This window comes from Talpa europaea, assembly GCF_964194135.1.
Source record: "Talpa europaea genome assembly, chromosome: 11".
Taxonomy (NCBI): Eukaryota; Metazoa; Chordata; class Mammalia; order Eulipotyphla; family Talpidae; genus Talpa; species Talpa europaea.
The window spans coordinates 78993003-79020758 of NC_140078.1; the positions used below are offsets into that span (position 1 = coordinate 78993003).

Genomic DNA, 27756 nt, shown 5'->3' on the forward strand with positions numbered 1-27756 from the left:
ATTTGTTTTACTACCCATGCTATGGTACCCTATGCTACTTCATTCTATTCTCTAAAACTAAATGGATTTCATGACCCACTTGGGTGGTGACCTGCAGTAGGACTCAAGAACCCCATCTGGTCTGTCTTCTGGGACATCCAAAAATACCTGGTGATTTATGTTCTTTGCTTGGTCTCTGAAGTCGTCTGTTCCATTTTCTGGATACGTAAACACTGGAGGAGACAAGAGAAAGCAGGGGGTTTATAAATGCAGTCACCACGTTCCAGAAACAAGCTTGATAGTGGTGTTGTTGTAGAGCAACCCTGATACAAAACGGGGTGCCTGACTGTGGGTCCTCACCTGCACGCTTAAAAGGACTTATCAATGCTCTACTGTAGGCACACAAGAAAGGTTAATAAAAGGTTTATTTACAAGGAAAGGGAAAATGAAAAAATGTACAGCTCAGGAAAAAAAAGTGGGAGACAAAGTTTTAAATAAGTCCTACCCGATCCGCCGATTTGGAATCCCAAATGGCACTCTGAGAGCTGACTGCAAGCCAGGAGCCGTAAAGCCAGGAGGCGAGCAATAGCGAGCCACCCCAAGGCCCACGTGTTTGGTTTTTATATCCAACATGGCTGCCCAACTCCACCCTCAGGTCCCAGCCACCTTCCCTTTGGTGGTAACAGGATTTGTCTTTTCCAATGTCTTGATGGCTTTAGTCTGAAGTGGGGGTGGGGTCCACACAGCCTGTCTGGAATTAGCTCAGGACATCATTTCCCCCTAACAGTGGCTCTCTGTACTACAGCTTCTTTCTACTTCTCACTGCCATTTCCTCATCTTTAGTGACCCACTTTCACATCGTCTACCACGAAGGCTCCCCTGCCTCCCCATACAGCATTCTGCTCCACCTTCTCTGCACCCACACCCCTGCACCTGCTCCAGACCAGTACTCAACCTCTCACATTCCCGGTGATTGTGTGCTCAAGCTCAGTCTCATTGGCTGTGATCTTCCCAGGAGCAGAAACCATCTCTCGTCTTGAATTTTATCAAATTATTTGTGAATGGGGTGGTGGGTGAGGCATGGCCCAGCTTAATTGTATTGATTAAAATACCTTTTCTCTATACCAGATTTATCTGTATTCAATGTATTGATTCTAGTCTCCTAATGACATTTATATTCTATTTTTCAGATTTACACTTGGGATTTCAACTTGCAAATATTTTCTTGAGCTCATTATCAGTGCAAAGGGGCTATTATTCAGAATAAAAAAATAAAAGAGTGGTTTCTCATTTAGTTCCTTCTTGGAATGTATAATTTTTTTCTTTTGCGTTTAAGCAGCTACAGTGTGGTTTTTGATAAAGAACAAGGCTTCTCCAAATGGGCAGTTTTCACTGTCCACATACACAGCTCTGGGAGGTCCCTGATAGGTGTGGGGGTGCTGCCTTAGCTAGTTCAGTCAGTTAACTCTGACTTGGTGACCAGCATCACAGTTTTATTCTTATCATGGGTATCTTCCTTAAACAAAAAAAATGTGGCAAATCCAAGCCTATATAATAGGGTTGTGATATCTCAATTAACCTACTATTCAGATGTCTTGACATTCAAAAATAACACATTGCTGCTTTATTCTACCCTTTGGTCTCCTTTCAGATTATTAAGGAAATATCAGTAGAGGAAGAAAAGCACATTATGAAAAATTCTATAACCTGTTTTAGTTAGTGCTTTGACAATTTCCACTGTCCTTAAAAATGGACTGAATAATGGTGATGTTGAAAACACACTGTGAGTAAGAGCTCCTGTAAATGGACCGCTGCTTAGGAAACATCTAAGCACAGTTTGCAGTTCCAAATCCTGTGGATGCAATTTCATCACCCCAGGGAAGACAACATGCACTCATCACAAGAGCTCCTGTTTGTGGTTAAGTGGAAAATGAAGGTCCTATTCTACGGACCTTATCTGTCTCAATGTTTGACCACTCCACTTACCAGCTTAAAGAGAATAGAGACCAGCAATACTTTTCTCTGGCATTATGTGATTATTTGAAATCCTGGCTGTAAACACTTGATTCTTTAAGTATGAAACTGGATACTTCTAACAGAATATTAAAAAAAAAACATATAAAGAGTATCTATCTTCCTAGAAAATTCTTGACTGAATTGAATAAAAAAGGGGGACTACATCCAGTGCATGTGCATATGCAATGTTCAGTTTGAATTGATTTTACAATTTTGTCATTTCATATTATTTTAGCTTTTTATTGAACATCCTTTAGCCATCTGGCTTGAAATGTACACCACTTTTGTGAATGATGCTGAACATTATTTGAAGTGACCCCAGCTATATGGTTGAAAGAACTGGAATAGTGCAAAAAATGATTAAAAAGTCCATTTCACTGGCTATTTCTAAGACTTTGATTGGTGAGGAAAGGCATCAAGAAAGATAACTATTTTACCAAAAATATATCATACCTTTTATGTTCGGTGCTTTACCTCTTTACCAAACACAATCTGTTACTTATTTTGCCCATGATAAGTATTCAAAGAATATGTCCATTATGTAGCCACTATTTTTCTAAAGTTACAGATGCAAATGGAATCCTTAGTTTTTACCACATCTCCAAAGAACTTTCATCTTCTCCTTTTCCATAGTCTGTCTTTTCTTTTGTACTTTGCAGTCCGGTGAGGTCCATGAGGTGAGGTCCACTATTGTGTTTTTTAAAGAGATGATTATTTGGTTTTTCCCCTTTAACCTGGTAATGCAGCAAGCTACATTGCTAGCTTAACACTGACATAAATTTGCATCACTGGAATAAATGCAGTTCAGTGATTATGCATTAGTTTAAAAAATACACTACTGGATTCCATTTACTAAGATTTTGTTTGCAATTTCTACATCCATTTTCAGGATGGAGACTAGCCAGCATATTTTTCCTTTTTTTGTGCTGTGCTTGTTTGGTTTTGAGATCAGTATTATACCAGCCTCATTAATTAAGTTAGAGAATGCTGCTGCTCTTCCTTCTTGTCACTTTTTGTTTTCCTGAAAGAGCTTATATAATCTGGAAACTTTCTTATCCTATTCCTTCAGAAAATCGAAGATAATGATCTTCTGTTATTTGGCTCCTACTGTAACTTATTAAATGTGTCCTCAGTCTATTTTCATTTCTTTATAGGTAATCTGTCAGTCTATATGTAATGTATTGGAAATTTTGAAGTTTTGCTAAGATGAGGATTCAGCTTGAGGATTAGTGTCTTTAATCAACTGAAAAATTCTTAATATCCTTTTGAATAGTTTCTTATCATGTACTTCTTTATGTGCTTCTGAAATGTCAGTTAGCTATACCTTGAACTCTCATTTAATTTTTGTGTCTTTTTACTATCATGAGCCTCCTTGCTTTTTCTTCTTGCAATTTCTTTGGCTATATATTTCAGGGTACTAATTCTTTCTTCAACTATATCTAATAGGCTATTAAATCTACCAATCAAATTACTTTTTTAAATTCTGGAAGTTCTATTTGGATTTTATTAACAAATCCCCTGTTCCATTTTGATAGTCTCTTGTTCTTTTGTTATATTTTATGTCCTTAAAAAAAACTTTAATATATACATATACAACTTTATAGTTTTTTTTGGTGGTGGGGGGGACCCTCGCCGGCAGCTGGAGAACGAACTGACACTGCAGAGGCTGCGGGCAGCCTCGCAGCCCAGCGCTCAACCGCTGTGCCACCAGGGGAGGCCCCACAAGTTTATAGTTTTTATTTGATAATTCCAACATATACAGTCTCTGAGAGTCTGATTATAAAAGCAATTATTTCAACTAACTCATGCATGGTGGCTCATTTTCTTAGGTGTTTGCTGAATTTTAATTCTCAGCTCAGGTTCATTTGTGGAAATTCTTGAGGTCTGAGTTTAAATTATCTTCCTCCAGAGAGGGTTTGCATTTGCTTCTGCCCAATGCCTGGTGATTTTATCACATCTGGGCCCCCTATAAAATAAATTAAACTAAAATTTCAGTTTATTTTACTTTGTCCATATAGGTAGTAGGAATTTAGACCCTAAACCCAAGTAAGATGACTTTCCTCCCACTTACTCCCATGTCTATCTTTTCCTCACCTGAGTTAAGGCCAGATAGCATTTTCCTTTACTAAATTGTTCTGCAGGATTTTCTTTTTTCCTAGTGCCAGTAAAGATGCGTTTGGGGTATCCGCATTTTCCTAAAGGGTTTCTAATGTAACCTCTGACCCTGCCCAGTCCCCAGGTTTTGTCCTCTATTGTCTATGAATGGGGCCTATTATTCTCCACTCCCAAGGCTCAGGGAGATGCAGAGTAAGATTGGTGCCTCTGGATTCATGCTTCATGGTCATTATCAATATTTGCTTTTGCAATTTGGGAATTGTCCACTGGAGGGGGACCCGAACCAAGGGCATCTGCCAAAAGAGCCATTAAAATATTTTTTTTTTCCTTTTTTGGGTGACAACTTAAAATTTAATATTATAGATTCAGAACCAGAGCATGTTAAATTGTCCAAGTCTGAGACTGTCTTTCTTTCTCAGAGAGTTTCATTGTTTTGATGCAAAGTCAGATAATATTGGGCCTTGTCTTATCCTCAAGTGTTTTAACCACTTAACCCAGTTGTTTTTGAAGAATATTTCTAAGAAGTTGTCTTGATGATGTCCTATTCTCTTTTAGAAAAGTTGTAATTACATACACTCATATTATAATACAATTATTGAAAGTCACCAGTAATCTCTTTAGTTGACCTTTTGAGTTGAAATTAGTAGCCTAGGTTTTACTTCACCCTTTATTCATTACTTTCCTTCAAGTGATGTTTCTAGCAGTTAAGCCAAAGATGAAGACCAAAACGTCTATCCCTCAATAGTTCTGATTCTTTCAAGAGCGGTGTTGAAACAACAGCCAGCAACACTCAGATCTACCGAAGCTCTTTTATAAGAGAGAAAGCGGAGATTGCACTCGAAAGAGTACAAAAATAAGTATGAATTCTACCTTCCTCTAAGGTGACCTTGAAAATATTCCTCAAGGAATGTGACATAACATCTGGCTGGTAAAGACAATACCTCTGTGCACTGTGTAGGTTTTAGAACATGAATGAAACACGTGACACACAGTTGGCTGGGGCTGGAAGCCCAGACACTGCTTCTGAAAAGCCAGCAGCCTCCTTGCCATGGCTGTGAGGAGACCATGGACAGCTTGGACCACATTAGCAAGGGCTTTGTTTTCTCTATACTGTTTCTCAAAGTGCATGGACAAGGGACGAAATCCTGTCAGAGGAAAATGTTTTGAAGCAAAGTGCTGCATAATTAATCCTCCCAGCTTCTAAGGGTACATTGTAAAGAAAGCTATTGCTGATGAAAGGAATAGTTAATAGATCTCCAAAGCTCTTTAGAGGTTTATTGCTTGCTAACTTCTTTCAACTAATTTCTTTGACTAAGGCTGTGAAAATGCCCTTTAGCATGCAAGAGCCAGCAAATAATCAACTGTGTGTCTTTGAGTGTATTACTTTGTGCCCTAGTTTCCTTTCTTCTTTAGGCTATGTTGAGTGTGTGTATATGTACTGTGAAGGGTCAGGGTTGGGCTAAATGACCTCTAATCCTGCATCTCAAACTTTAACAAGCATATGATTCACAGATTTATATTCAAATTCTTACTCTGCACATCTGAGGCAGCCTGAGATTCTACATATCTAAAAGCTCTCAAGGGATGCCCACGTTGCTGGCCGTGAGCCACCTCTGGAGTAGGGAGGCTGTTTGCTACAACTCTGAAACGTTATAACCTTAGGATGATTTTATTAATATAACCAAGCATTATAGTGATGAACCCTAAATATTGCTACTCACAATATAAAGTCCTACTAGGGGCACTTTTTGATAAAGAAATCTCCAATAGACACCTTAGCCACTAAAGACTGGGTGAGCAGTGGCATCAATAAAGCTAGAGCGGGGTGGCTGAGGCAAAGAGGCAAGCAGTGGGCATGATTTTGGAGAACAGTAGATGAGACTTGCTGATAATTGGGTATGAGATGTGAGAAGGAGGCTGATGGCAAAAGTTTTGGCTTAATCCTGTTTACTGAGCAGGGACAACTGGGCAGGAGCTGGTTTGGGTACTTGGGGTGGGTGGGAGTGAGGTCAAGAGATAAGCATGCTGACATGAAGATGCCCTTTACATGTTCAGATGACCATGTCCTGTAGGTTGTAGGTGTCTGGAGGTAGCAAGGAGCCTAATGCTGGAAATGAAGTTTCAGAGTATAGTGAATGGATAGTGTTTAATTCATTACATTTATTCTCTTGTTTAAAGATTATGGCATGTTGTTATTTTATTATCTTCATTTTAGGGATGAAGCAATTGGGTGGAAAGAGGCTAGCTCACTGCTTCAAGGTCACATGATCGCCAATGGACATCCGGCTCTCTGTCTCCAGAGAAAGGAGGGGCCGAGGACCAGATGTGTCCATTGAAGTTAGTGATAATGAGGCTACCAGAAATGGTGGTGTTAAGTGTCAAGAGAAGGATGCAGGCAGGAGTCAGACTGAGGGACACAGCGGCTGCCCAGACTTGAAGTATTAAAGGTTTGGTTTATATACTCGTCTCTGGAGAGTTCATTCCTCAGATGCTGAAGAACTCTAGGGTTGGGACCAAAATCACTTGCCAGACCTGCAAGGCTGGAGGTGTGGGCTGGGCTGGCTGCATTACTGCTGCACAGCGAGGCCCCCTAGCTGCTCTCTGGATGGGCACTGCATTGCAGAGTGGCCCATGAATGCTCGTGTTCATCTAAATGCCCAGCTTTCCATGTGAGGCTGAAGAGTCTACCTTGGCCACAGACTTTAGCAGATATGTGCGGGCTTGTCAAGGGGGGCTCTGCTGAGGTTTCTGTAGGAAGCAGAGTCACGGGGGAGGCTGACACACGCTGCCTGGTGGGATACACGGATGCATGGTGCAGCCCTACCTTGAGAAGAGACATAAATGAATTCCTGGAGCGAAGGGGGGAAGGAAGTGACACTTCATGAGACAGCTGTCGACAAGCAGCTACGGGGTATTGAATGCAGAACTTCTGCTTCCATTCTGGGAAAGGCAGGGACAAGTTGTCAAGTGGAAAATCTATATGAGGCGGCATCTCCTGGAGCTTCACGTCAGAACCTGCAGGGGTAACTTCTAGCTTGAGGATTCATTCCGCCCAAAAGAATGACACAGTCACAGATGATAAGTGACCTGAGGACAGTTTTACGACCTTTGTACTTTTGCTGTTGATAGTGGATGCTTCCTAGGTATTTTTTGAATAAACTAGTGTTGATTAAGTACTTGTTGACATCCAAGAGGCTTGGCAATGGGACATCTCCTATAAGGGGCTGGTTATGTTTTCTTAAGGTCTAGGTTAAAAGGCAATTCTTTCCTAAAGTTAGCCAGAAGCAGCATGTGGTTAGCATTTGATGGATATCTTAGATATGACTGTAATGAGGGATAAAGGTGTTAGAAAATTGTATCAATAAAAAATGTGTGGCGAGGTTGTGCATAGTGCTTTTTGAGCCTCAGTTATTGTTGCCCAGGAAGGAGCCACACCCTTCCCTGGCATCACCACCTCCCTGGTTTCAGAGGTAACCTGGAGTAGCTTCTCTGTGGTACGGTTTGCTAATCTAATGTAGTTTGTTGTTGTTGCTGGTGGTGGTGGTGTGTGTGTGTGTGTGTTGGGGGTGTGTGTGATGCATTAACAGAAAGGTCTGGAGGGCCTCCCCTGGTGGCACAGCGGTTGAGAGCTGGGCTGCGAAGCTGCCCGCAGCCTCTGCAGCACTGGTTCGATCCCCGGCCACTGGTGAGGGTCCCACATGGCGCGACAGACCTCTCCTGCCGCCCGCTGCTCCCCTCAGCAGTGTACTTCGTCAGTCTGCCTGTTCTGCTCTCTGCTCTGGCTTTGGTGAATTCTCTCACCCTCCAGCGCTTCTTACTGTACCCAGTGCTTGCTTAAATAAATAAATAAATCTTTAACGCAAACAGACAAACAAAAACCAGAAAGGCCTGGAAGTGACTCCTCACAGACCCCAATATAGGTGAGTCTGTAAGGTATGAGAACTCAGGAGACAGAACTCAGGGAATGTTACATGTGAGTCATTTAAGCCCAGTCCTGATGCCCAGTTTTCCTCCAGAATGTTGAGCACATGGCCAGACTGAATTCCAGAGCTGGCAGAGAAAGAGAGGAGCTGCAGATGACCTTCCCTGCCTGCTCACCGGGATGGCCAGTGACCAGTGTGGTTTGCATTTGTGCCGGGCAATGCACGCTTTCCCGCTCCCTCACTTACCGCTGTTGCTGCGTTTCCGTAGGTCGTACCCGCCTCCCGGCCCATCTGTTTCTTCAGGAACCTCCACCAGATCTGACGTCTTAGAGAAAAGAGAGGACAGCGTGGGGTGAGAAGTGTCCTTTCAGGGGAGCAACTGAAGGGAGATTTTGATGTCAGCAGAACTGAGGTGGCATTGCATGGCACTGTCTGAAGAATCCAGTCATTTCTGACTGGTCTGTTTGGCTAACTTCAGAGAAGCGGTCTGTTCCCTCTGGGTCACCGCCCCCCCCCCCCCCCCAGGAGTCTGTGGAGGCTCGGGACTTGGAACAGGACAGATGCTCAGTGAGTGTTGAATGCATGCCTAGATGCACAGCTCCCAGGGAGGCTTCTTTCCAGAAGAAACATCAGACAGCAATCAGAATTCCTGCCTAGTCACCTAACATTTTCAGTAAAATGGCAGCTCTTTCTATAGGCGAGTTTTAAATATGAACCACAGAACAAGATGCGCTGCTGAGAGATGTGTGACTTGAACACTGTTCCTGTTGCTACAAACATCAGTTGTCTTTGTTATGCTTATTCTGACTTAAAATTTTAGCTAAGAGAGTCACAGCCAGGTTAGAGCAATAATAACCACTCTCCAAGCAGCTTGCCTTTCTCCTTCACAACAATCTGAAGTCCAGAGAGAACAGTGACTCTACTCTAGGTCCCACCGTGGGTGGTAGAGCTGGGGTCCCCTCCCAGATGCTGTCTCATGCTTGGCAGCACTGTGCTGCTTTTAGGGGTGCGGTGGGGGCTCACAGGGGCAGTGAGGGCCTCTGAGCATCACATGGGCAGCTTGAGAGTGCCCCAGGTGGGAATATTGACACCACCAAAATCAGGGTTCAGCCCCAGCTGGTGGTTAAACATTTACCAGTTCACCATTGATTTCAAAAAGCCTCTTTCAAAGGACCAGATGCTTCTATCTGTCTGGTTCCAGTCTCTGGAATTTGGGGGCCCTCTGGGGAAAGTCACATTTTTCAAACAATTAATTTATATCTTATCCGAGAGGAACAGATTAGCTTTCTTGAATCTCCTAGTCAGTTCCAGGGCACCTTAGCACCATCCTCCAGGGACTGATTTTAGTTACAAACAATTTAAGCTTTAAGATGTTTTTCAGTTTTTCTTATTTTCAGGGCAGATCAGAAAGAAAAAAAAATGTCTCTAAGTAATTCATAGCCTGCTTCTTTCAAGCTTGCTCTTTCTGAACAAAAGTTGCTATTACTATGTTAATTTAATTTTATGAAATTGAAGAATATTCATAAACTAGCCAACCAACTCCCAGAAAGATTTTTTGAATTTGGATCCACTGACCTCCCCAAAGCAAGTCTTCCATGTTCTAGAACAGCTAAAAGCACATTAAAGGAGACAAAATGATTTGGAAGTAGTGCAGCCACTTTCTGGCATTGTAAAGCAAATGTGTCTGCAGCCCTGAAAGAAAATAAACCTGTAGGACAGAGCTTTGCTGAGGGGAGAGGTGGTAGCTTTCATTTTAGGACATAACGATACTGAAAGAATGGCACACAGCTAGAGTTCATTACCCCTTGACCCTACAGGAAGGAAGCAAAATCATGTTCAAACACGAATTGTTTCTATTTTCCTCAAGTTGGACTCTGGGGAAAGAGTAAAGTGACAGATACTTAAGTGCAATTTGATTTGCCTTTGTCTTCCTGCAACTCTCAGAACAACATCTTTAGAGAGCAAAATTGTAAGAAGAGTCCAAGAAATACTGATAGACCAGTGTCAGTGTTAGGATGCATAGAATGTGCACACCTTCTTGACAACAAAACAATGCTTTTTTAGCCCTGAAAGCAGTCTGTAGGGTCCCAACTTTGCTAGAAGCAAAGCTGCTTTAGACATGAAGACAAACGGGGCATCCTTAATTTGTCTTGCTGCTTCTTTGCATCAGTCAAAATTGTGGAGGCCAAAACATTCATTGCCTACAGTGGAAGATTTCTGAATGTCTCCTGTCATGAGTTCAGGGAGCTCAGTAAGAGCTCAGTAACTGAGGAGCAGCGATTGAGTGAGATACAGACAGGTCAGAGCCACCTCCCAGGAGCCTCCTCTTTGCTTTTGCCTCTCTGAGCTAACTTCCACCTGCCCTTCCACCAATGCTGGTCTTAGACAGGCACATGAGATGCTTGTGCTGATGTAGAATGAAGATCTCTTGGCTCTCACCAGAGACGTGAGAAATGTCCATTCAGTATACAGGTCAAGGATGACAAAGGTCACTCTGTATTTGTGTTTTTCTTTTGGATTTCTGGGTGCCATCCACAAAAAGCCTTGCCTGTCTGTGGGGATGGCTGCAGGCTTTGGGAGAAGCAATTCTGGAGAAAGCACCAATGGCCATCCTCACTCTCTGGAGGAAGGAGATGTAACTGGGTATGTGGGAATAGGAACACGGTTAGCATTCTTGAATCTGTGTTCCGAAGCTCAGGACTAGCCTGGAGGTATTGTTAAGAGGAGACTCAAAAGGAAATGGGCAACACTATCATTCCTTTATAATCTGGGTGAGAGAGAGGAAGGGTACTATTGATACATTCTGGGTTCTGAATTAAAGGACCTCATCACCAGTGAAGTTTAGTTTGCATATTTTGATTTTGCGCTGTCTACTGGTCTTCTAGAGGTTAGGACTGGATATATCAAGAGAGTTATCAGCTTAGAGATGAGACGGTGCTTTAACAAGAGGAATGTGGTAGAGGTAACCAGGGAGAGAATGGAGAACAAGAAGACAAAGCCAAAGCAGAGCCTTGGGAACACCCCAGCTTAGGGAGGGATGTGGAGAACACATCAGGGCAACAGGTTGACATAATGGAATGAAACTCTTGAGTGAGTAGGGGGTTTCCTGCAGAGCCTGTAAGACTCAGCCCCTGAGAGAGGGCCTTGGTTAAGGGTGGCTCTGGGAAATGCATGGCTCAGATAACACAATTGCCTGCCTAATGGCGTGCACCTTTGTTTAACTTCGTAACAGCTGGAGTTCAAAGAAACCCATTTAAGGCCAAGATGTTTAATGAAAATATGACACTGATGACTTTCATTTCCTGAAAATGAAAATTATACTCTCCAGTCCATACAGCCATAACGTATTTGCATATGCTATAAATCCTATCCACGTGCACTTTGCATTTTCATCACAATTAGTAGCATTTCTATCCTTTTCAGTAAATGAATTAATGTTATCACTGGAACAGACCATCTGAGCTGTACCCTCCTTAGGGAGTTTATCAGGAGCAGGTATCAAATGTCACAAATGACACCCTCATTGCTATGAAGCAATGTCTACTAAAGCCAAATATTTTCAATCCTGTGAAGCCTTCAGCACTCATATGACACAGCTATTATAATACCCTTAATACATATATATGTTCTTAATATAAATAGCATATGCAATATAAAAGTGTATTCTTTATAAAAATGCTGAACAGTGCCACCATCAGTATCTTTATTCTCCATGGGCTTGGCCTTGAGAAATAAGTTGTATATTCTAAGAAAAAGGAGGCAAGTCTTCTGTGTCTCCCACAGTGTTAGTAAACTGTAGGCACTTAATTCATGTCTGTTAACTGAAAAGAGAAAGAACTAACAGACATCAAATTTTTGCTCAGCAAGGAAAAAGAATATAAAATTAACTTTCATTTCTTTGCTCTTAGAAATTAGTGGGACACATGAAGAAGAGGACTTGCTGTGAATTTAAAGATGGCTTCTGGGATAACCATGTGGCAATAATCAGAAGACCCATGAGCCTACCTACTCACCTATGTGGCCTAAGAACTTACTCAGACTCCCATCACATTTATCTCATGCACTCACGCATACCCAGTGAAGGAGCTGCTGGAGCTCAGCCCCTGAGGGCTCCTCCCAGGGGTATGCCCCATTCTTTTCACCCACAATCTACCCAAATCATGTGATGTTGACAGCACTCAGTAGGGAAGACCATTTGGATGCTCATCTGTGACTTGTTTAGAAGTTCCCAGTCCAGCAAAAGCTGTGGCAGTACCTAGTAACGGGGTGCCAGCTACCACAATGGGCAACATCAACTGTAAAGTCCTCATCTGTTTGCAGGAGGGAGGGTGGTCTTCAGCATGAGCTACAGAGTTGTGTGGATCTAGGGGCATTCATAGAAATTCTGGTTAGGTCAGCGTGAGACAGATGGGGGTAGAAGATTAGAGATGCATAAAACAGTCATTTTTAATCAGGTACGACATAGGAGAGGTGCTTGGGAGGCTGAGTGTCCATGGAGAAAGGCCCAAGTCTCAGCTCAAGTGCCTCTGGGAAGGGGAGTTTTTCTGTGAATCCAAAGAGGTGTACCTTGTCTTAGAAAGGGTTGGGAAAATGTGAGAATGAACTGTACTCTTGAAATGGGATGTAGCTGGAGGGAGAACTGGACACAGCTGGGTCTTCCCTGCTGCGAGAACCTTCTCTGTGTTGACTGACTGATATTTTTGTGGGATCTTGTTGGGAAGACAAGGGATGGAGCATAGGGGGGAGAGTCAAGGAGCAGGAGACCAACAGCACAAACTCTGAGGAGGGAAGGAAGTAGTCCCTGGGTGGCAACAGAAAGTTAAGCTTTATAGGCCCAAAGAGTTGGGTTTTCCCCATGTGAGCTGCCTTTCTCATGATCGGGGAGCCCTTCAAACTCCAGTGCCTAAGACCTGCCCTGCCCAGAATCTACCGTGGGTGAAACAAGGGAGGAAGAGGACAATTACAGAGGTTCTGTGAGGCGAATCAGAGCCACTGCCAGAGCTGCCTTTCTTTGTTCTCTGGGCCAGGGAGGTGCCGAAGCGGAGGGTCTCGTAGACAGGGTCCACCTTATTGCCACAGGCTGCAACAGAAGAAAAAGCTCATCTGAGAGAGAGGTTTCCTCAACTCCTGTCAGGAATGCAGCCAACCACCCAACACAGCTTCTAGTTGACAAGCCCCAAGAAACAGGTTCTGCACAGCAGTCCCGTGATCCCCAGGGAAATGGAGCTTTTTGTGGTCACACTTTTCTCCCAGATGTGTCCCCTATGACATGCTCCCATTTACCAGGTACACCCAAGGCCCCCAGCACTTAAACCATTTGCTCCCAAATGCTTCCTGATTAATTCGTTTTCCTCTCTTGTCAATCAGCCTGGGAATGCAAGACCAAGGTTCTTTCCCAGACCAGCTTTCCTTCCCCCAGTACGAGGCTGAGTACCTGCTTGCTAAGGTATCCCTGCTGGAGGCAAAGCATTTGCAGTAGGATTCAGTGTTTTTGAAAAAAATCTGACATTATCAGGCCTCATGAACTTCCAATGGAAAGCTTTCTGGTTTATAAATTTCTAGTTTAAAACTGCCCTCCTCAAAAGCAAAAAACAGATGTACAAATTTTCAGAGAGAGAGAGAAAAAAAATAGAAGATATTGTCAAAGAAGAAATTCAAGTCAGAAATATCTATCAGGTAGTATTTTTTTGGTCCTCTTTAAAGAATAACTGATATTCACAGAGTTCCTGTCAAATACTGGTCTATAATTCATATTGACTTCTGACAACAATTATGAAAAGCAGCCACTGCTGTTCTCATTTTATAGGATCTGACAGGTCAAGTAACACATTCAGACACACAGTAGGTAGATGGGAAAGCTGGGCTTTGAGCCAGAACTGTAGAATGTTGTATTGCAAGCTCTTTCCAATCTACCAAGCAGCTCAAGGGTGGCTGGATATCAGCAGCCTTTGGAAGTTGGGTGTTTTTCAAGCTTCATCAGTGAGAGGATGAAAAAATTCCTGGAGAATTTGATCTAGCTTATATTTCCCTTCCAGTAAAATAGACAAATAATCATAATCAAGCAGCTACCACACAGATGCTTAAATGCACCCTACTGGTTTTGCAACCCTGGGTAAACAGTCACCACTAATGCTGACATTGTTGCTCAAAATCCTTCTCAACCCATCAATGTCCCTACTCACCAATGGGCATAACTTCTTTAATGCATCCAAACTGTTCATGAATTAGCAAGGGGGAGCTGTAGTAACGCCGAAACCCTTTTGGCTGGAAAGAGAATAAGAAAAGAGCTTAATGTCACTGATGTGATGGAAAGAACCACAGAAGAGCTCTGAAAATGAAACCCACTGCTTTCTCCAGAGACACTTCCTTGTCTCTTTTTTAATATGCTAACATGTCCCATAATTTAGCCCTGGGGCCCTACCCTTTTCTGTCCTGCTTCTCCTTCTGCAGACCGCAGTGATCTTCATTACCTCCCAGGACTATCTCCCAGAACTGGTATACATTATTTTATCAGTTTAATATTGTGGCTTATTAAAATCATGACAGGTCTGGCCAAGGGAAAAGAGACCTCAGAGGCAGGCCTAAAGATTCTTGTATTTCTGATGAGCTCTATTCCAGAATCCTTTGCTTTGTGTTCTAGTATCTGCTCTGTTTTTCTGACCTCTCACTCATGGTCTTTGCTCTGGCTTGTGGTAGTCAGCCTTGGTGCAGAACAGGTAAGTCAGAGGTTTGAGAGAATGGGACATTGTTAATCAGAGCAAGGACATGAATTCTCTAAGAAACTCCACTTACATTTATCCCAGTATTGGAAGGGAACTTAATGGCCTGGCCCCTACTAGAATTCCAGAATCCATGCCAGCATTCCCAGCAGATGCTATCATCCCTTGAACACTGATAGTGATGCGGGGTGGGAGGAGAAACTCTCCCTAATCCTGGGGGCAGGTCTTTGGCTACATTATCTCTGTTAGGTTTGTGCCTAATGAAGACCTACTGATCCTGGTCTTGTGCCTAGAGCCACAGAGTGGATAGAACCCCTCTTTTGTAGGACAGAGCTTAAGTTTTTTGAAGATAGCTGTCACGCCCTAAATATTTCTTCTTTTAAACTTTTATTATGTGTTAATCTTTTCTTTTTTTTTTTAAAGATTATTTATTCATACAAGCACTGGGTACAGTCAGAAGCGTGGGAGGGTGAGAGAATTCACCAGAGCCACAGCAGAGAGCAGAACAGGCAGAGTGACGAAGTACACTGCTGAGGGGAGCAGCGGGTGGCAGGAGAGGTCTGCGCACCATGTGAGACCCTCGCCCAGTGGCTGGGGATCGAACTGGCGCTGCTGAGGCTGCGCGCAGCTTCGCAGCCCAGCACTCAACCACTTTGCCACCAGGGGAGGCCCCTAAATATTTCTATGGTAGAATTCTTGGTTCCTGACCAAACTACAAATCTTTTGCTGTCCTGGTTTCACCTGTCCTCAAAAGTGCTCTGGGTTGCTTTTCATCAAGGTATGATACCAATAATGAAGCTCACACTCTTGAGATGGTATGATCAGCACGAAGGGTCAAGGGCCACCCTATGTTTCTTGCCTTGACCACCATGATCTGTTAAAGTGGTGTAGATTTTTATTATTTCCTTCACTTTTGGGAAAGTGGTTAATCTCTCTGCCATTATTGCTACCTGCTGAAACTGCCAACCAATTAAGCATTAGGGTGACCAACCACTCTTATTTTTCTGGGGCTGAGGGGTTTCTGGGATGGACAGTTCCCTGTATAGGGGCCTTCCACTGTGAAACTGAGAAAGCTGAACCCAGGAGAAAATGGTCATCCTAATAAAGTCACTGAATGATTTTCCTATGTGGGACATTCATCTCTTAGATTGACAAAGCTTCTCCTCTGCTCCATCATATTATTATTGATGAGAAAGTCAAGTTTACTGGCCAGGGATTCCAGGACTACCTTCCTGGAGTCCAGTTCTCAGGATGCTGTAAGGAGGGAGAGTTGATGGAGTTATTGCATCTGAGCTAAGCAAATGTCCTGTGCAGGGGCTCTGGGACCTCTCCTGGTATCAGCCCTTACCAGTTTGCCCATGCACCGCTGGGGTGCCAGGCCATCCATGCACTTGTGGTGGATGCTCATCTTACAGGCTTTGCAGCGCAGTCCATGCTTAGCAGTTGTTCCTGACAGACACAGAGTAAGTTTTGGTTAAAATAAAACCTATTACTTTCTAGTGACCAGTATGAAATCACTGAAGATGTAATTGCTTCCATAACTTGGGTAATTTTTTTCTATGATTAAAAAAATATTTATTTTATTTATTTATGCATGCAAAATTTGGAGTGTATGCCAGAGGTGTGGGGGGGTGAGAGGATTCACCAGAGACAGAGTGGGGAGCAGAACAGGTGGATCTACTGAAATACACTGCTGAGGGGAGCAGCAGGTGAGACAGGAGAGGTCTGCTGTGTCATATGGGTCAGCTCCCTGCTGGGGATCGAACTCATGCTGCAGTGGCTGGAGATGGCTTGATAACACCGAGATTTAACCGCTGTGCCACCAGGGAGGCCCCTGCATGATATTTTCAAAATGGACAAAATGTTATGGTAGATTCCCTCACATATTCCCATTATTTTCTACCTAAGATATGAGCTCTGGTTTCTCTCAGTCTTATTCATTACTCCAAGAATAACCTCAAACTTCTTTCCTTTCTTTGTTCTCTCAATTCAAGGCAGTAAATTCTTTTTCTTTGTCCTTTATTTCCTGCATGTGCTTCTGTATATCTGCCTGTGATGTCTTACTGAGTACAAGTCCTGGGTTTTGCCCATTGTTACCTGACTTGTAATCACAGTCTGAACTGTTGGAAAAACTCTCAGGGGAGTGACCAATAAAGGAGGGACATCACATTCTGTGTGTGAGTAGGGAGGATGATGGGTAAAAGTCAGAGGAGGTCTTACCTAGTTTCACTCTTTCAACTGCTTTACCCAATCATTTTTTTTCTTCTTCATTATTTGGATTGTTCAACTTACATGAAGATGCAGTTGGAGATAATTAAATGATGAAAAGTAGGAGTACAAGAATCTGACATTCAGTTGGAAAAAGCAATAGCTAAACTTTTGACTGGTCAAAGACCTGAAAACCTTTCAGGAGGTATTACTTAAAAATCTCCTCCAAGAAGGCATTATTTAACACAAAGTATGTTTGTTGTTATAACTACAGAAAGTCAAAGTGACATATAAACACACCATAAATTATTGGCTATGTGTGCTGGATCATAAATGCTAGTTAGAAAGTCTATTTCTTTTGGAAAATAACCACTTAGCTGAAAGACTACAATGCTTTCAAAAGACTGGAGCTTGAAAGCAATCACTTATTTTTCATTTTCAAATTAGAGTATGCTCTTTGTACCCTCAGTGAGAACGTAAGCAAAGCTTCAAAGAAGAAAGCTATTTCATTGTGTACTGGACTCTAAAATAGCAGCATTAGATTTTAAGGTATGTTTTCCTTCAGACCCGAATACCATAACTTTGATTTTTCCTTGTCTTTTCTAATATACTTCACTATATTGTATGAGTCAAACCACCGGCAATTATTTGGTTTTAGGTGTTCCAATTTCTGCTGTGGAATAACAAAAGTGATTGAAGAGGAAAACTTATATTCTAAGGCTTAGAGAATAGCTCAAAGGAATAATTCACATCACAGTAGTGGCATTAGTTTACTGTAGCATGGTATGTAGATGCTATGGCCCCACTTGTTATACTACTAGTAACCTCTATCACAAAGGCATTGATGAATATAATTTTATGTCTCAGTAGAATGGAAAAGCATGGTTTGAAATTCAATTTGGTCAAATGCTGGCTGTTTAAACAAGAAAATTACTAACATTGCTAGGAATCTCAGTTGTTTCATCATCTTTTGGAATAGTTTTACCTACTCTGCAATAATAATAATGTCATAATGTGCAAAAACGCTTTCATGTCTTTTCATTTTTAAAAAATTTAATATGTATTTTACATCATTCTTCCTTTTTGTACAATGCATGCTTTCTCCTCTCAGGTGTAGTCCCCATAAAATTTCCACCACCAATTCACCTGTGCACCATCACCATGGTCCCTTTTGTAAGAACACATTCCCTTCTTGTTTTAATCGCTCTTACCCCCCCTGCAGTGTCTCTGATTAATAGTTGTCTATTAATTTTGTTTTTTAATTTATTATAATTATTTTCTTCCCGGTGCCTTATTTGGTTTCTCTGCATTCCTCCTATAAGTGAAACCATCTGATATTTTTCATTTTCCATCTGGCTTATTTTACTGAGCATAATCCCTTCCAGCTCCACCCATGTTGCTGCAAATAGCATGAGTTTATCTTTTTTGATTGCTGAATAGTATTCCATTGTGTATATATCCCACATCTTCTTAATCCAGTCATCTATTTTTAGGTAGTTGGGTTGTTTCCACATCTTATCCATTGTAAACAGTGCTGCAATAAGCATAGGGGTGCAGATATCCTTTTGAATTAATGTTTTTGTGTCCTTTGGGTAGATTCCCAGGAGTGGAATTGCTGGGTCATATGGAAGCTCCATTTTTAGTAGCTTGGGAACCTCCACACAGCTTTCCATAGTGGTTGAACCAGTTTTGTGTTTGCGTTCTTGGAAACATAAAGATGTTTCAGAGAATTTGAATAAATACGGCTAGTCTCCCACTTAATCCCAAAGCCCAACTAAAATTATAGTCTAAGAATGAAAAAATATATAAACCCCAAATAAGAAGGTTACTGGGAGGATCAAGAAGGGATACACTAATATTCTTTTTGAAGATAGAAAATCACTACAGGTATTGTAAGAAATTTAATAAAGATTGATTTCCCAATATCATTTTGGAAACTAAAAGGCTAGAGCATTTCAAAAACTGTTATATTTCAAAATTCTGACAGAAAATAATTTCCAACCCAGAATTTTATATCCAGCCAAATTAATACAAGTATTAATAAACACATTACTACAAGTATTTATAAACACATATTCATAAACACATATTCATATTTTCAAGGTTTTACAATGATTACTTTCCATATACCCTTAGAAATCTCCTGAAGAATGTATGTTTGAAAGATAAGGAAATAAATCAAGAAAGAGAAATTAGTAGATCCAATGTATAACAGGACAACAGAGAGGAAAAGTAAATGATTGCACATATCACAAGTCTGCAATAGTCCCAGACTGGAGCTATAAGCTAAAGTAAGGCAGAAGACTTGTAAAGAAAATAAACCTTAAAAGTTCAGTGGTGCTTTTGAGATTTGGATATTAAAATAGATATGACATTTGACAGATATATGGGAGAGTATGAAAAAGTAACGATAGGTACATTAAAAAGTTAAGAAAGTGAAAAAAAGGCAGTTTCTAATTTGAGAAAATAAAAAATTTGTATAAGGAAAGAAATGTAATGATAACACAATACTTGAGTTAGAAGTTAGCATTAGTCAAACTTGTCTATAAATTGGTCATCTAGTGAACACAATTTATAACTACTTGAGAAAACAAGAGGAAGGGAGTAAATATAATTATAGAACTCTCTGAGGAAGGTGAGGGCAAGGAAGAAGGGAACAGGGAGGGGTGCTGGAGGAGTTAGAGCTGAATCCTCATTTCCTATAGCAGGAAGCCAATAGATGTTTGGTTGCTCAAATTGTGGCAGAAGCACAGAATTTAGAAATATTGAAATAAATGTCTGAAGAAACAAGATAAAGGTGGTTGCATTTCAGAAGTGAGTCTGGGGTACAGGATGAGATAGATTTCATTGTATTATTTTCAATGCTATCAGTACCATCTTCAAACCGTTCTCAATTCTACTGTGATGAAAACAAATTAAAAAAGGAAGTTAGAAACTGCATTAAGTTAGCTCCTTGGAATGATGTGTTCCTTGATGTATGAAGATATTGGGAAAACATGGGGTCAACTCATCACATAAGCCTTCCATTCATGCCTGGGATTTGAAATTCTGGGATAAATCTAGGATAGTTTTATTAGTTACAGGTGAAAATTATTAGGATATTATGATATTTAAATGAAGTTTGGAATGGATCATTACAAGCCCACATAACACTGTTTAACTGTCTTACAGTGGACTATTTTATATACATGATACATATATCATTTACCACTATGGATAGGTGAACCATCTATAGAAAACCAAGTATTGAAACCCCAGTGAATGAGGAAGTCTGTATTGATGTTGAGAGAATATATTAAAAGGTTTTTCTCTGTCTAGGTAGCCAAATCAACTACATTGGGTGACAGGCTCCTTTTTTATTTTAAAATGAATTTGATATCATATATCCATAAAATAACAAACCAGACTCATTTTGATAGGATTTTGCCATCATGACATTGCTTATCCAAATTCATGTAATATCAAAGTTAAAAATAAGACAGAATAAAGCAATGGTTTACAATTGAGGTCAGTTACCTATAGAAATAACATGGAGAGTGAGTAAAAATATACTTGTATAAGACAAAATCTACAATCATAATATTTAAACCAGCAATGAACAATGATTTATAATTGTTACTAATAATTAGTTTGCTTCCAGATTTGTACAACCATAGAATTATTTACAATTTATTTTGATTAACATTAACATAAATTAGATGCTAAAAGACTGCTTACTATGACTTGTGCAAAAACTTAAAAAATTCTAGAACTGTAAGTATTTCTTGGAACACATACAAGATCTATAAATGATTCAAAGGTAAATACAGGTAAGAGACTCAAAGACTTTTCAGACTATTTTTATTGGTTTAGCTACTAGACTGGTCTCAACCTCCACCTGAACAGGTCACATCTGCATCAAAAAGAGAGAGAGCCTAGAGAGGGTGAAAAGCCCTTGTCACAGAAAGGACTCAAAACCAGAAAGATGAAAGCAAAACAAAGGGAATTTTTCAATGTCTGGGCAGACCACAATCATTTAGGGGCTAGAAACTATGCAATCTAAATTAAAATATGTAATCTGTAAGGATTACAGAGTTTTAAACTAAAGGCTGTAACAAAACCTCTGCTGGATAATAAACTCAGGCATTATAATGCAGCTAGCATTATTCATGAGCCCTTTACCCTTGGATATACACCAACATAATGAATAAAGCAGAATTACGTGGGAATCAGTTAAGAAGCCCTACATGATAGGACCCCTGCCTACTTTCCTTGCTTCATTTTCACCTTGCACCAGCTTGCTGTCTCCTTAGCATTCCAGGTCATTTGTGGTACCTGGCAATGTTGGTTGAATCATAGCTGAGGGAAGTTGCAAACACTGCCTCCTCTGTCTTTCTTGTTCATCTTCTTGAAGCCTTTAAAAGCCTTTTTCAAAGGTCCCTGTACACACATCCTCCTTCCTTTCACAATGATGGGACCTGCCACTTTCCAGTATTCCCTCATTGTTCCCAGAAGACCTTTCCAAACAGGCCTTTGAAATGCACGGTAGTTTATTTGACTTGGAACCTGTACAGCTAGGAAAGTGCTTAATACAAAGTAACACAAAGTACATTACTGTCTCTGGAATGATCAGCTGGCACAAACCTGGCCTGGAGAAGTGCAAAGAGTGCTGTGGTCTACTCCACTAATGCTGTGAAAAGAGCTAGTTTTCTCCTTGTGCCTTCTCACGCCTGGGGGCTTATGTGATAACTGGGCCCTAGCTTGCCTGCTGATCTTTTGTAAATGGGCTCCCACTTTACAGGTCTTTCTTTTCATACCAGTGTTCCAATGTCACTGCATCCTTGTCTAGTGGGGCCCAGAACTCTTCAAATTTCTGAGTGACCCTATAGCTAGGCCAGATATTATCCCAAGAAATGTCTGCCTATCCTAGGAAGCCATGGGAAAGCTGATTGTGGAAATCAGTCTCTCAGTCTCTGACTGGCTCTTCATACCCTTCTTAAAGCAGATGTTTACATCTGGATCAGAATCAAGTTTACAGTGCCCCTTAACTATTGTGATTTTGCTTGCGGACTCCTCACAGCCAATATCTTACACTGGCCTCTGCTTCCTCCTCCTTATGAGTCCCCATCATGTCTCCCCCGATGAGCTATTACAGCTTCTGTTTATTCTGAGCTGCACACTGACAGATGCCTTGAATTTCCATTATTGCATTTACCTCATATATATAACTCAGAAGTGCCTGCCACACAATACCTAAACATACCTAATTATAGGAGTGCATAAGAATAACATTTATCCATGATTTCATGTACTGATGCAATGAAAAAAAACAACTGACTTCATACATATAAATGATGACCTGAATGATTACACGTGGAATTTGATTTCTGGGAAAGGAATGCATAAATTCCGTATCTTCAGTCCCTTATTAAAAACCTGTGGCTTTAAAACCTAAGCAATCAGAATAATTTACAGAAGTCAGTGACATTCCATAATGGAATTAAAAATAATACATATAGAACACAGAATGTATTTCCATCACTTTTTTTAAAGTTGTTTCCAAAAATTGTTTGGATTTATTTTTTGGGGGTTGGGATGTATTTCTTTTCTTTATATATATATATATATATATATATATATATATATAGTTTATTTTTTTTTAAAAATAAAATTAAATTAAAAAAATAAACTATATATATATAGTTTATTTTTTTAATTTTATTTTTTTTACATCATTTTTCATTTTTGAATGATACATGCATTTTCATCTTGGTTATATTCCCCACAATTCCCACCCCCCTTATTTTGGCCCTAATCCCTCCTTCTCTCCTCCCCCTCCCCCCAGTATGTGACTCTGGCTTGTTGATTTTACCAGAAAGAAAAAGAAAAATACCGGATGGTCTTATTCATAGCAGGAATTTAGAAAACCTAAATAAGGGACCAGGAAAAAGACTAATTATAATAAAGTAAAAATCAAAATCAACAAGCAACTATAATCCATCACTTTTATACACTTCTTCCCTTTGGTGCCAAGTAATGATGTGGAGACAATTTCTAAGATTCTGAAGCCACATGAAGTCAGCCAAACCAAATGGCATTATAGGATGATTTTGTCCCCTTCTTATGTGAATAAAGAATGATTTGAAAGGGGCGGAGCATCATGGCGGCGAGGAGACGCTGCGAGTAAGATCTCCCATTAAAAAAAGTTAATAGGGAGGAAAAGCGGCAGGTCCCAGTGAGAACTGGGACACGGAAGATAAACGGACGACTCCAGCAAACTGCCCGAAGAAGAAAGTGGCCATAAAAGAGGACCAGAAGGGAGGGAAGCGCAGAACCCTGCTCCCCTCCCCCGCCCACAGAGGCGGCACTCTCCGACCGGCAGAGACCAGGGAAACAACAAACCAAAACGCCCAACAAGAAAAACGGATGCAGCAAGCGGGACTGTGAGTGGAAAGGAACTATTTCAGCCACCACACCCCGTGAACGGGAGCTGAGGCGAACCCTGCAGGATCCGCCACGGAGGTGAGCTCCACGCGCCATTAAAAAGAGAGCCCCGCCCACCAGGAGGAGACCAGCACCAGCACACAGCCCCGGCCGCCCGGTAAGCTTGCGCGAAAGCGGCGCTCGGATTGCAGCTGCCCAGGCCCCTGTGCCTGCGACCTAGGCTTGCGGGGAGACGGCGGAGGCCCTCCCTGAGTGAGCAGGAACAAGGCGCCCAGGCAGGGGAGCGGGATTCAAAAGGCGCCATTCCCGCGCCACTGATCTGGGCTACAGCCCGCGTCCTGGAACTGAGGGCTTTGGAACTGAGACCCGGGCGAGGCCCTCCCTGAGTGAGCAGGAACAAGGCGCCCAGGCAGGGGAGCGGGATTCAAAAGGCGCCATTCCCGCGCCACTGATCTGGGCTACAGCCCGCGTCCTGGAACTGAGGGCTTTGGAACTGAGACCCGGGCGAGGCCCTCCCTGAGTGAGCAGGAACAAAGCGCCCAGGCAGGGGAGCGGGATTCAAAAGGCGCCATTCCCGCGCCACTGATCTGGGCTACAGCCCGCGTCCTGGAACTGAGGGCTTTGGAACTGAGACCCGGGCGGAGGCCCTCCCTGAGTGAGCAGGAACAAGGCGCCCAGGCAGGGGAGCGGGATTCAAAAGGCGCCATTCCCGCGCCACTGATCTGGGCTACAGCCCGCGTCCTGGAACTGAGGGCTTTGGAACTGAGACCCGGGGCACGAAATTAGGGGCGTGGGTTCCCCACGACGGTGGGGCACAAGGCAGACACAGCACCCCAAAGCTGTTGAGGTGTACCCTACCATCCCCGCTCTGCTCCCTGTCCCACGGGGTGGAAAATCAGCTCCCCAAGGGCTCTAGGAGAGATCTCTGGTGCCACCTAGCGACTTGACCCCAGCACAGGCTACTGAAGGAGCTAGTGGCCAGCTGGGGAGTTAGCCCACACCGGGCCCCTTCTGAACAAGTAGTCTGAGCCCACAGGGAGAGCGAGCACCCACAGCCGGGGCAGACCAGGCGCGCAGAAGAGTGTGCCTGAGACCAGAAGCGCAGGGAGTGTGTCCCACATCACCATTTTAGAACAGGGACATTTCTTCAGTAAAGACTACCTGCAGAAGGCTTCCTCAGGAGCCAGAGGTGAGCGGGGGAAGTTCGCCCACGCCAGACCCCCTCTGGCCTGCAGTCCAAGCCCAGAGGGAAGCAGGAACCCACCGCCGGGGCAGACCAGGCACACAGGGGAGTGTGTCCCCACATCGGCATTTTAGAACAGGGACCTTTCTCCAGTAAAGGCTGCTTGAAACTGACAGATGACTCCTGGAAGAACCAGAGGGGAACAGAGAAGCCCACCCAAGATGCCGGCCAGTCCCAACAACACAGTGTCCCAACGCATACGGCAAATTAGAAAACAGACAGTAGGGAGGAGAAGAACCACACGCAACCTAGCAACTCTCCAGAGAAAAAGCACACCACAAAAAGAAAGCCAGCCCCCAGATTGCAACGACAATAACTTGGAAGAATTTCTGAGCCTTCCAGAAAGAGAATTTAAAATTGCCGTGATTAAAAAACTGACAGAAGTCATAAAGGAAAACAATGATAAGGGAAAAATAATCAACGATCAGAAGAATGCAATTGAGTCCCTAGAAAGGGAAAACAATGGTCAGAAGAAAGAAATTGAGTCCCTAAAGAGGGAAGTAAAAGAAATGCAGGAGATCAAAGAATTAATGGAAGAACTAAAGAATTCTGGGAAAAGCAATGAAAGCAGAATAGGTGAAATGGAAGAACGAATAAGTAATCTTGAAGACACAGAAATAAAAAGAACCAAAACAGAAAAGGAAAGAGAAGTACGAAGGAAAAAGAACGAAGAAAGACTTCGGGAACTATCTGACTCCATGAGGAAAGGAAATATAAGAGTTATAGGAATACCAGAAGGAGAGGAGAGAGATGTAGGAACAGAGAAAATATTCAAAGAGATAATTGAAGAGAACTTCCCAAATGTGAAGAAGGAGCTGAAAATTGATATACAAGAAGCAAGAAGAACACCAAACTTCCATGACGAAAGGAAAAATACAGCAAGACACATAATAGTAAAGCTCCCAAGAATCCAGGACAAGGAAAAAATAATGAAGCTGGCAAGAGGGAAGAAACAGATAACATTCAAAGGAAAACCAATCAGGCTGACATCAGACTTCTCCGAAGAAACACTACGGGCAAGGAGAGAGTGGAGGGACATAGTCAACAGACTCCAAGAAAACAGATGCCAACCAAGAATACTCTATCCCGCAAAGCTCTCCTTCCTCTTTGAAGAAAGAATATGGACCTTCCCAGACAAACAGAAACTCCGGAATTTCATTGCAACTAAACCCCCACTCCAAAAAATACTACAAGGAGTCCTAAAGCCAGAACCTCAGAGCGACGAATAACAATGAAAGAAGGCCAAAAAAAAAAAAAAAGTTATTAAAAGAATAAATAAATAAAATCAAAGGAAAGACAAACACAATGGCAAATACAGATGTTAACATATCAATATTAACTCTAAATGTAAATGGACTAAACTCTTCAATAAAAAGACACAGAGTTGCAGCCTGGATTAAGAAACAAAACCCAACCTTTTGCTGTCTCCAGGAAACACATTTAGCTACAAAAGATAAAAATAGGCTCAAAGTTAAAGGATGGAAAACAATCCTACAAGCAAATGGACCAAAAAAGAAAGCAGGAACAGCTATACTTATATCAGATAAAACAGATTTCAAACTCAAAAAGATAAAAAGAGACCCCAATGGTCACTACATTATGATCAAGGGGACAATACTTCAAGAAGAAATAACACTCATTAACATATACTCACCAAACGAAGGAGCACCAAAATATATCAGACAACTGTTGTCCTCTCTGAAAACAGACATCAGAGAAAACACATACGTAGTGGGAGACTTCAACACACCACTATCAACAATGGATAGATCAACAAGACAAAAAATAAGTAAAGAAACCAAAGCTCTAAATAAAGACCTAGAGCAATTGGGCTTAACAGACATCTATAGAACACTAAACCCCAAAAAAATGGAGTACACATTTTTCTCAAGCGCACACGGATCATTCTCCAGGATCGATCACATACTGGGGCACAAGACAAACATCAACAGATACACCAAGATTGAAATCATATCAACCATCTTTTCTGACCATGAAGGCATCAAACTAGAAATAAACCATAAAAAGAAGGCAAGGAACTTTCCTACCTCATGGAGATTAAAAACCACACTACTGGAAGACCATTGGACTAATGAGGAGATCAAAGAAGAAATTAAAAAATTTTTTGAATTGAACGACAAGGAGGACACCAATATCCTAAATGTATGGGATGCAGCAAAAGCAGTAATAAGAGGAAAATATATAGCAATAGAAGCTCACATCAAGAAACAAGAAAGAACGCAAAGAAACAACCTAATCTCGAAGCTCAAAGATCTAGAAAAAGAACAACAAAAAAACCCCAAAACCAGTAGAAGAAAAGAAATAATAAAAACCAAAGCAGAAATAAATGAAATTGAAACTAAAAAAACAATCCAAAAGATCAATGAAACCAAGAGCTGGTTCTTTGAAAAAATCAATAAAATAGACAAACCCCTAGCCAGGCTCACAAAGGAAAAAAGGGAGAAAGCACAAATAAACAGGATCATCAATGAAAGAGGAGAAATCACAACGGACACAGCAGAAATCAAAAGAATAATCAGTAACTACTATGAACAGTTATATGGAAACAAGTTTAACAATCTAGAGGAGATGGACAAATTCCTACAACTCTACCATCACCCAAAGCTAGATAAAGAAGAAATAGAACACCTAAACAGACCAATTACAATTAGCGAAATTGAAATGGTAATCAAAAACCTCCCCAAAAACAAAAGCCCAGGACCTGATGGATTTACAAATGAATTCTACCAAACATTCAGAGACGAATTAGTGCCTATCCTTCACAAACTCTTCCAAAAAATTGAGAAGGAAGGGACAATACCAAACACGTTCTATGAAGCCAACATTACACTAATACCAAAACCGAACAAGGACAACACAAAAAAGGAAAACTACAGGCCAATCTCCCTAATGAACACTGATGCAAAAATCCTGAATAAAATTTTAGCTATCAGAATCCAACAATGTATCCATAAGATAATTCACCACGACCAAGTTGGATTCATTCCAGGGGCACAAGGATGGATTAACATCCGAAAATCAATCAACGTTATCCAACACATCAACAAAAAGAAATATAAAAACCATATGATAATATCAATAGATGCTGAGAAAGCTTTCGACAAAGTGC

At 41.6% G+C, this 27756-nt stretch overlaps 1 protein-coding gene across 1 annotated transcript in view; it reads right to left on the bottom strand.

The window, feature by feature from the left end:
- Window positions 1-27756, bottom strand: part of STAC (SH3 and cysteine rich domain) — a gene marked incomplete at both ends in the record, with an annotated part of 110422 nt that overhangs the window by 24148 nt on the left and 58518 nt on the right. Inside the window, 5 exons of the mRNA XM_084247007.1 lie at window positions 148-212; window positions 8280-8358; window positions 12998-13113; window positions 14216-14297; window positions 16101-16201. Of these exons, the coding sequence (XP_084103133.1) occupies window positions 148-212; window positions 8280-8358; window positions 12998-13113; window positions 14216-14297; window positions 16101-16201 (443 nt within the window). The remainder of the gene's footprint in view (window positions 1-147; window positions 213-8279; window positions 8359-12997; window positions 13114-14215; window positions 14298-16100; window positions 16202-27756) is intronic.